Genomic DNA, 12,978 nt, shown 5'->3' on the forward strand with positions numbered 1-12,978 from the left:
ATAACTGATAATTTTAAACGTGTATATTTTTCTACAAATTCAATGAATAGAAATTGATTCGGTAATAGCAGTAATCTGAAGATTAGTCGACACTGCATTAAATATAATTATTATTAAAAACAGTAGTATAAAAATTAAAAATTCAATTTTTCTTATGTTTTTTTCCTGCGTATAAAACTTGATCCACCTAAATCACTATTACACGAATTATCGATATAGAATTACCACTATTATTCAATGTTTTGATTCTACTCAATGTATGAGATCTATTACACCTCAATTACCTATTTAAAGAAATTGAGAACTTGACATAAATAATATTTACAATTATTGGATCTTATAAAGGTTGTGATCAGTTATAAAACATACCTAATTATATTCTTAACATATAAAAGTTCGCAAAAGCGATATAAATATAAATAAATATAAATAAAATCTTTCAACATTTATAACGTACGTAGTCACATTCGGATGATTCTATAGGCTTTTGAACAGTGTATTCCGTTAAACTGCCCCATGTCGGACCAACTTTGATTTTAACAGGCAATGGTATTGTTAGCTGATACGCTTCTTCCATTGAAATCTTGACGATTGCTGCAACACGATCAAGATCTGCTGCGTTTACCTGTAAGAGTATCATTTTTATTTGCCTATTTTGATTTCATTCTCATGTAACAATTCATCCTCATGCAGAGACTTATAAAGAAAAAATATTTAACTACCAATAATATAACAACTGACCTCGTATAAGAGTTCGTCGTGTAGTTGCAGTATTAAATAGGCCCCTCTATTCTGCGAATCTTTGCTGCTCCTCAGTTTTCTAGTTTTCATTTCTGATATGACTCTAGGTGCATCTGGATACTCTTTCTGCAGTCTTTCATCGATTATAACCATCGCTTTTTTAGCCAAGTCCGCTGCTGAACCTTGAATTTTTGTATTCACTGCTTGCCTCTCTGCTTGAGCTACAGTAAATAAACGTTTGCATTAAATTGGAAGAAAAATGGTGGCAGAGAAAATCAGTCGTTACTCACATCTTTCGCTTTTTATCTCACTATTTAGACTTGGAAGTAATCTGCGCCTTTCCATTAGAGTCGTTACATATCCGTTTTCACGGCTTTCGGTTATCACCTGATTAAGCCAATTATTCACGTTTGGATAGGTTCCCATAAAACTTTCCATAAACTTGCTTGCTTCTAATTCAGTAACTGATAATTGCTTTGCTAAAGCCCTTGAACCCATGCCATAAATTATTCCATAACAAAGCTGTTTTGTGCGTTGACGTATATCATCATTTACCTAAATAATCAAAGTATACGTTGATTACTTTGTAAAATCAAACGTGATATTATAAAACCTCTACTTCATGTAGTTATTGTTGAAATCAGGATGTTTTTTCTTATCTCAGACAGTTACAAATTAAAAGTCATTTCAAAACAGAAATTTGTTTGACGATTGAATAATCTAGGGAAAATCTATAAATTATTGGTATAGGAGACTGTATCAAACAATTCGTACCTCATCTATAGTTATGTGGTTCCATTGCGCAGCAATATTCTTGAAAATGTCAGAATCTTTTTTCATTATTTCATACAAGACGGGATCTTTTGAAAGATGTGCCAATATTCTCAGCTCAAGTTGACAATAATCTGCCGATAACATGATATTTCCACAGGTGGGAACAAATGCCATGCGCATACTAATTACAAAACTATTATTTTCGGAATTAAAATCTCTTGGAACATTCTGTAAATTTGGTTCGTGCATTGATATACGGCCAGTGGCTGTACGTGTTAGACAACATCCTCGAACTCGTGGCCCTTGTTGCGCCAGATTTAATAATGGAAATACCATCTGAAAAGAAAACATGCTTAGTGTCATGTAGATATTTTTATTGAAACTTGAGCAATTTCTTCTTGGAACGATAGACTAACTTTTGTCTGCGTTGTATTAAGTTTTCGCCAAGACATAATGTGTTTGGATATTGGATTATCAGAATTTTCTAGTACAGCTTTACTCGTGCTGACTTTAACTCCCTTGTACATGCCGAGAACCTGTGACAAGTTATGGAAAATATTAATAATTTTGTATTCGCACCAAATTTTGCCCATCAAATTAATATTCATGTCACTTTACCTGTGCCACTTCTTTAGAGGAGGTGAAACTAAACTTTCGCCCAGCTAACGAATATGCTCTTTGTTCCAATGATGACATTTCTTCCTGGAGAACAGCAGACAGCTCTTGAAGTGATTCAAGATTTAGACCTATTCCTGTTAGTTCCATACGAGCCAGTGTTGATACCACCTTGGTCTCCACATCTGTTGATAGAAATTTTAAACTACTAAAGCAATAGTGAATAGAATTTGTCACACGTATTCAGTTCTTCAATTGTTATCTATGGTTTATGAACGTGTAGTGACTTTGCAAAACGATTTTCAATTATCTGAAAAGAAGATTTCTTCACCTTCGAATGTATTGAATAATGTTTGACTCTGTGTGTGTAATTCTTCAATAAGCTTACTAGTAACATGCCATGTTACAGTTGCTTCTGCGGCAGCCTTATGTCTATTGAAAAAATAATCATCATTTCCGGAACTGATACCAGCAGAGCTTTTTGAAGAACTTGCGTGTTGTAAGATAGTAGCACCTTGTGGAAAATACGTCTTAGCCTGCAGAAAAAAAAATTATGTACAGGGGAAAAATCATGCTATTGAACATGTATAGAGAGATATATGCAGAATGCTTGTTAAACCTGCAGGGATAGAACTGATTGCTTCAGATTTTACAATTTATTTCATTTCTATTATATATTATCTGCATTCTGTTAAAACATCGTTTATACCTTACCATGTCACAAATGTTGCTTTCTTTAGTCTCAGGTTGTAGTAACCATTCTGCTACTTTTGGATCGAGGAATCTACAGTTAGGGGTAATGTTACAGCATAGGTGAAGTTTTTTATATACTTCCTTGCTTCCATAGCAGCGTACATTTACCGATGAATCCGTAAATATGTCTCGTAAGAGTTGCAGACGGTCTTTCAATGCAATATTTCCATCTGGAAAAGGATATTAAAAAAAATTTTCAGACTAAGAGTCAATAATATTAGAATATTTCGATTTTTGAAATGAACGATCAATATTTTATCAACGAAGCAATAAAGTTATAGGCGTTAAGAAGGATATTTGTATAAATCCGGTAAAATTGGTACGGTCAGACACTACTCACCTTTCCTATTTTCAAAAGAGATCCAGTAGATAACATTTCTGCCCCAAGAAATGGCAACTCCGTTGACAACGGTGTCTGAGTAAATACAGCTTTCATTTTTCTTAAATTTATTCTTCGTGTTGCTTGCCGATCCCGAAACTAATTTACTACCAATACCAATTGTATCATTTACAAATTTATTGTGAGCCAAAGCTATCGCAATTTCAGTCTTCTGCTTCAATTCGATACTGAATAATTTGAATATATTGTCATTTAAAGTTACGTTAATGATGTCTAAGACATTCCAATTCACTGTTTGCTCTGAATTTAATTGTTCTCCTCTGACATCAGACCTTAGGCACCTTTTTTTATGTTTTCGCAGGTTTTCAATCTTCTGAACGATAAATGATGAGTTGACAGTTCTCTTGTGCAGGCTTTGAGTCACTCTCATTCTTTGGATAGGAGAATCCTCTTCTGAATTTGACACGACGCTATCTGTACTACAATTCTCTTGATACAAAACTTTTTTAGAGCTAGCATTGCCGGTTCTTATCAACTCAATATTCTTCGTTTTAACGGTATTTGACTGCTCGTTATACTTTGCAAGTGTTGAATTGCGCTGCTTTTTATTGATCGTAATTCTCTTTGACGATTCCAGTTTTATTCTAGTTCTACTTTTTGTGGTATTCTTAATAGAGTCCAAATTTTGTGATGCTGCAATTAGATCGTCTGAATCTGACTTATTTGATCCAAACGATAATCTCCGATTATGACTGAGATTCAGTACATTGAGAACTGGACTACTGTCACTCAAAGAGTTAGCCTCGTTAAACTTACGTTTGCGAGTTTCCGAATTGTCTATAAGCTTTACATTGCGTACATTTTGTGTGTTTGATTTTAAGGAAATGGATTTCAAGCGATTATTTTGCATCATTGGTGTTGCTGCTATCTCATCACTGATGTCAAGATCATTAGAAGTCATTTGAAGATTGGATTTTTTTTTTCCAGAATTTAAATTCAAGACGCTATTCGATTCCTTCAAATGATCCCATGTAGTACTGTTCCATGTGAAGTTAATTTCTTCACTGTTAAAAATATGATTATTCAAGTCTGGATCTAGAGCAACTGCACGATTTTGTATGGTATTATTTGCATTAGATGAAAATTTTTTTCCAAGACTACTGGTTTGCTGCACAATTATCTCTGGCGTCTTTTCTTTAGTTTCTATTGCAGCATTAGGATTCTGTAAACTGATGGACGGGCTATCGATTGCTGAATATTCCGTGTCTCTAACTTTGCTGATATCTAACGATCCATAAACATTTTTTTCAAGTTCATTGCAGAACTGTGAATCCAAATATAAACTATCTCCAAATAAACTAGGACTTCGTGAAAGTGATACCTTCTTTTCATCATTGAGCCTGCGGTTTTTTTGACCTTGCTCTGGAAATGATTCTGGTTTGAGACTTTTTCGTAATCCATCACTTGACTTCTTATTAGAGATCTTTTCATTAAAAGATAACCACTCCAAAGTAACGACTGGTGAAATACTTAATTTGAAGTCTGGCAAAACCATCTTAGAAGGACTTGGCGTTTCACTGATTTTATTGCAAATATTTTCACCATTTTCCTGTAAGTTTCTTCCAGCATTGTTGCTTTTTATGTTATCTGGACAATTATTCAATCCTTCAATTTTGCTTCGCTCATTATGTGGTGTTTCGAGAGATTTTGGGGACGAAAAAGTCGTTGCTTCACTTCCAATCTGTTGAAAATTGTCACTAGATATCAATATCATACTATCTTTAGTTCGTTGTGTTTTTCGTTTTGCACCCAAGAGGTTGAATTTGGGCTTAGTTTTGACGATTTTATTCCCATGCTTTTCTCCTCGAATTATTTTATCATTATTAAGTTCAATCTGCCGTGTTTCCTCCCGTAACTTTTTTCCTAAATCAATTTCTTCGTTACAAACATGGTGAGTGATCTTTGAGCTGTTCATTTTAATTTTTCCACGTTCTGTTCCATGTGACTCTAGTTCAGAAATTGCGGTCAATATGACATTGCCAGTTTGGCAATTTTCTGCTAGCTGTATTGCATCCACTAAATCATTATTTGATTTCCGTACATCTTTTATAGTTTTACTATTCTCCATGTGATCCTGTGGAGTAGCATCCTTTTCTATTGAACTTGCCGTTCTAATAGATGCTGGAATACTTGTAGCACTTTGATTTTTTATTTGATTAATGTAATGATCCTGAATAGCCGATGCATTGCTCTTATCGTTTAATGTTGTTCCAAGTTTGCTACTTGAATTCACATTATCTTGTTTCCAGTGTACCTCTTTGACGCCCAATTCATGCTGTAAGGAAAATATTAAGAGAAACACTTCATTGTAGAACACAAAAAAAACTTGCACAGAAAAACCAAAATAGCACAAAAATATGTGAAACTACAACCTGCACTAAAGTACGTGCTTCTTGTACCAGCAAGACTGCTGCTTGATATGGAGTTAAACCATCTCTGCCAGTAACAAATATACTTCGTACTTTATTTCTCTTGGCAGCATCTAGTATGTGTTCACCATCTTGTTCTTTTTCGCTGAAAGCGAAACAAAATGTTAGCACATGTAAAATATACTATGTTTATAGTGCAGAATTGGTTTTACTATGTTTTGCATAACAATACGTCATTAGCTGTGATGCAGAAATAATTAATAAATTTTCCTACCTTTCGAAAGGTAGAGCTTTGTGTAAAGCACGTTCAACAGAAAGTTCATCAGCAGTGGCTAGATCCGCAACACACTTAATTCCTTCTTTATAGAGACTTCTAGCGCGAAGACCATTGAGCATTGGGAGACGTAGCAAATCCAATAATTCTCTGCAAACGCCAAACTGTAATCTTGCTTGGAACTGACAAAATAACAATTCCATGCAATCCCATCCTAGTTGTTTACAGAATTGCGTCACCATTCCTGTAGGATAGGATAGGAACATTTTTTTAAAAATGTTTTTATACTATAAACACATCACCGCTTGAATCTAGATATTCAAAGTCAGAGAAATAATAGACGCTATCACTTCAACAGAAAGATTTTGTGGTTCATGCTTTAGATTGTGACATAGATGTCTAAAATTCTTTTAAAAATTTAACGTCAAGGAACTTTATAGTACTGTAATAAATACCAGCGAATGTCGAAGCAGATTGTTGTAAGCTTTGCAAAACCCCTCGACTGCACCCATATTTTTCTGACACAGTGGTCAATGGCATCTCTCTTACCAAATCGTGTAGGGCTAATGCAGTAAAGAATCTTCTATGTATGTTTTGCTAAAACAAGATTCGATTCACAGATAGTAATTCATTAATTATTCATTCAATCGTTGAAAGAAAATAATTCTGCAATGAAACACTTTGTCATTGGTTTGTAATTAAATTAAAGGAAGTAGCAGTCTACAATTACCTGTTTTCCATGCTTAGCAATTCCACGAATAGCTGACATGAAGAAGCGCTCTTCAATTCCTACCATTTGTCCCACTCTGCGCTCACATTCGGATAAAGATTTCCATAAGTTGAAAAAAATCATCCAATCTATTTGCCCGGTTAAATTACCAGAATGAAATGGAGTCACCAGATATATAATGTGCAATTCTGTTTCAAGAACGAAACATTTTCTTGCTCTTTGTAATTCTTCAAATAAAAATAATCCATCTCCGGGAGAAACTGATGACGCAAGACAGGCTTTGCCAAGTGCTGTTGCCACCCACCGTTGTTCTTTCTCTTTAGTTTCTTGAACTCTGTTAACAAAAAAAAACCCACATATATCAAAAATACAGTTCTATCGCAATGAAATTTGGAACCCGAAATCATTTAGCTACGTTCCACTCACGTGATAAATTCATTTATAGTTAAATAGTTCATAGCTTCTTTTGTATGAGTATCAACGTTATTTTCCGGATTGAAACTAGCCAGCATGCATCTTGCATAAAGATTAATATCCGCAGGTGTGCAAGCAACTTCACTCGCCACAGCTTCTAAAAGTGCTCTGATAAGTGGTCCTGAACCTTCTAAACAAGATTCTACTGGATCTAAAGGCGCTGACAATAAACTTTCTGCTGCTATTTTTTCATTCGGCTTGCATATTAATATGCTTTCACCTATAATAAAACATGTTGCAGAAATTAATTCAAGCAGGAAAAAAAGAAGAAGAAAGAGTTAAATTAACATGTTGACATAGCACCACATTTATTACAAACCTGCAGTATCCTTTCCCATCCGACCAGCACGTCCAATCATTTGCCTGTATGTTAAAGTATCGATTACTTTCCCATGAAACATTAGCGATCTGATAATTACTCTTCGGGCTGGTAGATTGACTCCGCTACTCAAAGTTGACGTTGCTATGAGAACTCTGAGTGATCCAGTTCTGTAGTATAGCCAGGGAGGAATTATGGGTGTGAAGTTTTTCCACTTTTATTTTTATTATGTAGCTACATAATACAGTGATATGATCAAATACGAAATAATACCTGAAAGAGCCTTCAATAATGTCGCGTTCATCCATGGTGAGACCTGCATGATGAAATGCGACACCAAATGAAACTGTGCTCTTCAAGATATCGTCTAACCCAGCAGGGCACCTTTTTAATTGCGAAAGTGTTTCCTCTATTGCATTCGAATCTAATTGGTTCTTAAGAATTTTGCCCAGCGTTGTTTTTTCACTACCTGAGATAAGTAACATTAAAGACAAGAAATATACCTAATAGATGGAAAAGCGATAACTTAATTGAATGTTATACCGACTGTTGAATTTCGTGAAAGACTCACCTAACTTGAAGAACATTGCAGCAACTTGATGGGCTAGTTTCTCACACCAGTTCTTGGTAGGACAAAATATCAATGTACTGTGTCCATCTGATATGGTTTCAATGCAAAGTTGAAGAATATTGTCCGAATCGTTTGGTAGTTCAGGTGAAGGATCTAAATCTCTCACAGGTACGAATTTATTATTATAAATAGTTGTGTGGACCTATAAGTACAAGTATCTTTAGGGATAGTTTGTGATAAAAGGTGGAGTTTTTTGTTTGTTTCAAGAATACTAAGTTTACCTTATATTGTTCATTTAGAGGGACAGGTCTGAATTCTGTACTGAAAAGCTCTGCATCCAACCATTCAGCTAAAACTGAGAGATTCGGAAGTGTAGCCGACATACCAATTAGTTGGATTTTCACATGCTCTTCCCTAGACAATATTGCCATGTATTAAGTGGTGACGAAACTCAGAATTTCTTCCGGTTCAAGTAAACTTTACAAAATGGAGTAAAGAACTGTAGAATATATTTTCACCTTAGAGTCATGTATTTCAGTTTTGTTAGAAGCAATTCGAGCAGGTAACCACGATGTGGATCTCCAAGTAGATGAAGTTCGTCAACAACTACGGCTCCCAAAGATGAAAGATCTCCTTCCTCCATTAATCGATTAATCAACGAATTTGCCTTTTCAATGGTTGCTATTGCTATATGGGCAGCAGCCAGCCCTCCTGCTGGGGCAATGCCACCCATGAAACCTTCAACTCGAATTCCACTGCTCGACAGCAAATCCTGAAGAATTATAAATTCAATACATTTTTCATGTTTCATTCTTTTATGAATTTATCAGTGTAGAAATACACAAGTAAAAAAGTTTGTCACCCACTTGAAAGTAAAACATTTTCTCTCGAACCACTGAGACAAATGGTAGGATGAAAATTACTTTCTTCTGACGTTCCAAGACCGTTTTTATGACAAGCATTTCTGCAACAAAAGTCTTCCCTGCTGATGTTGGTGCGGAATAAACTAAGTTCTTGTTTTCTTCAAGCACTCGGTAATTGGATAAACATTCCACTTGCCAAGGAAACATCATTGTCATGCCTCTCGATTCATATTTCTGGGCACAAATTGATCAGGAAAGGTTCACAGTGAGTAATGAATTAATTGATCAGGTTAATGCCATAATTTTGCTTAATATGATTATGAACAATTTCTGCTGAACCTTGTAAGAACTTTTTTGCTCCACCTTTGAAAGGTGGGTGACTATAGTACAATTATGATCTAGGGTAATTCTTTAATAATTAATTCATGTAATTATTTCATGTATGACACCACGAAAAAAAAACTTGTCATTGCAAAGAAAAGAATTGTCACAAACCTGGAGAATATCTGGTGGCAACCCCCATACAGATAAATTGCAACGATACTGCGTGTTGACTATGGAGCATTCGCTGACTGACTCAGCTATTAAATTTGAATTATTATTTGACGGTTGCGCACACGCTTGTAACATGTCACTGAATTGCTTACTTTGAGTTCTTTTTTCAACCTGCACATTTTGGGATTTCTTGTTGACAATGCTTACTGCATTATTATTTACAATTTTATCATTGGATGATGAATGTATGAAATTAATGTCATTCAACTTTGTGTTATTTGATATAAATTTTTTCCGCAAGCCTCTCGCGTTGGCGACTGCACGTGAACTATTGTTGGACCGCTCGTCATCTGAACTTTTGACTATGAGAAATTCTTCAGATGACTTCACCCGATCTTGTTTGGATACAGATGCTCCAACAGATTCTTTTTTGGAACTTTGACATTTCTTGTTGCATAAATATCTATTATTACCACTCGAATCTTCAATCAAATCAATTTCATTCTTTTCTGTTGACGTAACATTATCGTTCGCACAAATTACTTCACTTTGTAAACCTGAAGTATCAGTTTTGGATATAAGTATACTTTCTTGAAAATATTTCTCAATATTGGTATCATCATTTGTCACCAATTTTGGACAGTTCTTTGTGCGAGGCGGATGATTATTTTTTGAACAACCGTCGGTGAAATTCTCTTTTATTTCTTGAAGAGGAAGAAAAAATGGTTTACAGTAACGTGAATTATTTGCTCCTCTCTTATTTACTGAATTATTCTTCGTATTGCTGCAACATTCGGCTTCTAATAATGCATCCAAGGTCTGCTCCCCAAATGATCCTATTGTCGTTCCGCTCATTTTGGAGCAGACACGTTACATAGATATTTTTCACCATGGTAACATCATCTGTAAAAGAAATAGATTAATCTAACTGAAATAGGTATGTTTGTTAACTATTCAATCGAAAAACTAGAGAATCTTCCCAGATAGCTAGTGATACTTCTTCATTGTATATTGTTGACACATTATTACATGTAGCATGCATTGATAATGCAAATATTCCCTGGTTATTGTTATAGTTCAAAGACAAATTTGAAACACATTCGTAAACGAATTACTTTTAATGATTTTCTACATTTAAACCGTTGAGACAAGTAGTTGAGAACATAGGTTATAATCAGACAAACGCTGATGTCAAGAAAATTGAGTAGCGCCGTAATTTCTGTATGTTGTAAAACTAATTTGTATTAACTAAATTATTTTTCACTCACCTCAGGAATAAATCAAAGAACATTATCGTTCTTCGTCCACGTGAAGTTGATCATGAATCGGCATGCCGAATGTCTGAATTGTAAACATTGAACAATCCTTCCATTCAAATTTTAAATCCAACAAGAAGCGACTACGGTTTCACCTGTTGGTAAAGCCGGGAAACTTGCGAACTGAATCAACGAATTGTAGTTTTGATACGAAAGAATGCTCCAATCAAATTGCGGTTTCAAATGAAAGAGAACAGCTGTATCTTTTCTTCGCCAATAGAGACGTGACCTTGGCGTAGGCCAATAATCAGATGCTTCGTCACGTTTCACTCGAGAGACGAGAGCATTGATTCTTGCATTGAATTTTTTATTTATTTTTTTATTTTTTATAGAGTCAAACAATAATAATAATTACGATTAGGATTACAACAAAAGACGCTTCACAACTTTATCCACGACAGATAAAATCTCGCAAAAACTATGGTGGTTAGTTGTTCAGCTTGTGGTGAACAATACGGAGTGACGGAAGACGTAACTTTTCACAAGTAGGTGTGCTTTATCTATAATATTTATATGCTATGAGAAATTTCACCGTACTGCTCATCGATTAAAAATTTCATCATGCTAATGCAGATTTTCAATAACAAACGATACATCATCAATGACAGATTTCCTGCCAACGAAGAGCGCAGAAATAAGTGGCGGAATGCTGTGCAGCGTGAAGCATGGACCCCTGGGAAGAGGAGCATGTTATGCAGTAAACATTTTTCTCCTGACAAGTTTGTGTACAAGGTTTCTGGAGATAAGGTACGAAGGTACTTGATGCCAGATACAATTCCAACCATCTTTGATAGGACTGACAAGTATGTAGTCATATGACACAAATTTAATTTACCAATCGATCTTTGAGATTGAGTTATAAGGCTTTAACAAGATCATTTCCCTTGATTTAATAAATTTGAGCATGAATCAACAGGAAATTCAAAAGCGCGACTTCATTGCGTTTCAATCAGAGAATTGGAACCTCAAGTTCAGATGTAAACAGTTCAGCAAATGTCATGGCTATGGAGCCAGAACTAGGTCAGTCAGATACTGATGCTCAAGTTGGACAATTAGTTTGCAATTCATCTGCAAACTTGAATCTTGAAATTTTAGCTTCCACATCTGTCACACTAGAACCTTACATGATTGCGACAAAGCCACAATTTATCCAGATGGATAAAAATACTCCTTACATATTTTCCAAATCGCTTGAAATTCCGACTACAACATCGATCATTACTGCAAGTACTAGTTCTAGCACCCCAGCACAAAAAGCTCACAATCAGAGTCAGTCCGACAGACAATTACATTTTCCACGACCAGCTAAAAGGTGTGTAAATTCTTTAGGTCTACTTTATTAACTATACATTCAATGTTACATTTTTATAATTATGCAGCTAGACTGTGTCCTTTATGGATATGTTATTTTTATAGAGTCTACAATACGGAGTCAATACAAACTGACTTAACTTCACTTCCAAAACAGCCTCGCCTAGTTTACCCTGGAGACTTTAAACAATTCAAATGCAATGATGTGAAGCAGGATTCCAAGAGCTGGATCGTTGTGAACAATTATATTAAAAAAATGAGAAGGAACATGAAGGTGCTGCAACAGCGCAATAGAAGACTGGAGAAGCGAGTAACAGATCTCAAGACTGTTGTGAAGTTTTTGAAAAACAGGATCGTGACAAGAGATTCTGCAGCCATTCGATTGGTAAGTCGCTGTGTAAACACTCAAGACGTTACGTTGAAGAATAAGATGTGGTACTTGGGTTTGAAAATAACATTGTATTTGTATACCTAGTGTGGGCACTCAGACTCATCTGAAAAAAGAGACTGTTTGCCTCAAAATCAGTCAAACCAAGTGGCGCATTTTTTGGGAGATCACGATTATGTCGCCAGCAAAAACTGGTCCATCTTGTAATATCCTGAGAAGGCTGTGGCGTACATTGCTGGATTTATTATTGTACCACTTGTCTGGATCTACTCACTGGAAGAACGTCTATGTCCTTACTTCCTGAGGAAAAATGTAAGGGGGAACCTTTACCATTGGAATCTAATGATGTTATAGCACCGCAAGCCAAGTTGGTGAGAAGATTGGTACTGATCAAGGAGAAACTGGCATAATGGGTAATTTAGATATAATTTTCTGGAAATCCAAAGCCAGCTGTGTTATTAATTGTTACTGAAATGTCTCTATATTTTAGATCAAGCACTGGGTGTGCCCTTCCTTCTGAGGATCGCAACTTGGACATGTTTTTCCATCAAATTACTAGCGAATGACTGAATTGTTTTCACATAC

The 12,978-nt window shown here is 35.4% G+C and overlaps 2 protein-coding genes across 2 annotated transcripts; one reads left to right on the top strand and one right to left on the bottom strand.

Annotated features, from left to right (window-relative positions):
- Positions 1-416: 416 nt before the first annotated feature.
- Positions 417-10,738, bottom strand: LOC124405863 (DNA polymerase theta). The gene is made up of 22 exons (XM_046881123.1): positions 10,647-10,738; positions 9,379-10,281; positions 8,887-9,117; positions 8,539-8,792; positions 8,302-8,434; positions 8,021-8,222; positions 7,723-7,918; positions 7,450-7,619; positions 7,083-7,350; positions 6,657-6,990; positions 6,382-6,523; positions 5,927-6,170; positions 5,656-5,797; positions 3,224-5,558; positions 2,845-3,053; positions 2,462-2,666; positions 2,134-2,315; positions 1,932-2,051; positions 1,516-1,851; positions 1,032-1,296; positions 742-962; positions 417-625 (listed from the first exon to the last, which is right to left on the bottom strand). The coding sequence occupies exons 2-22, from the start codon at positions 10,231-10,233 to the stop codon at positions 440-442; spliced, it is 7,230 nt and encodes a 2,409-aa protein (XP_046737079.1). The 5' UTR covers positions 10,234-10,281; positions 10,647-10,738; the 3' UTR covers positions 417-439.
- A 199-nt stretch (positions 10,739-10,937) lies between these two features.
- On the top strand, positions 10,938-12,698 carry LOC124405941. Its single transcript, XM_046881213.1, has 5 exons — positions 10,938-11,179; positions 11,303-11,497; positions 11,611-12,006; positions 12,111-12,390; positions 12,481-12,698. The coding sequence occupies exons 1-5, from the start codon at positions 11,115-11,117 to the stop codon at positions 12,598-12,600; spliced, it is 1,056 nt and encodes a 351-aa protein (XP_046737169.1). The 5' UTR covers positions 10,938-11,114; the 3' UTR covers positions 12,601-12,698.
- Positions 12,699-12,978: the final 280 nt, after the last annotated feature.

Source organism: Diprion similis, chromosome 1 (genome assembly GCF_021155765.1).
Source record: "Diprion similis isolate iyDipSimi1 chromosome 1, iyDipSimi1.1, whole genome shotgun sequence".
In the NCBI taxonomy this organism is placed as follows: domain Eukaryota; kingdom Metazoa; phylum Arthropoda; class Insecta; order Hymenoptera; family Diprionidae; genus Diprion; species Diprion similis.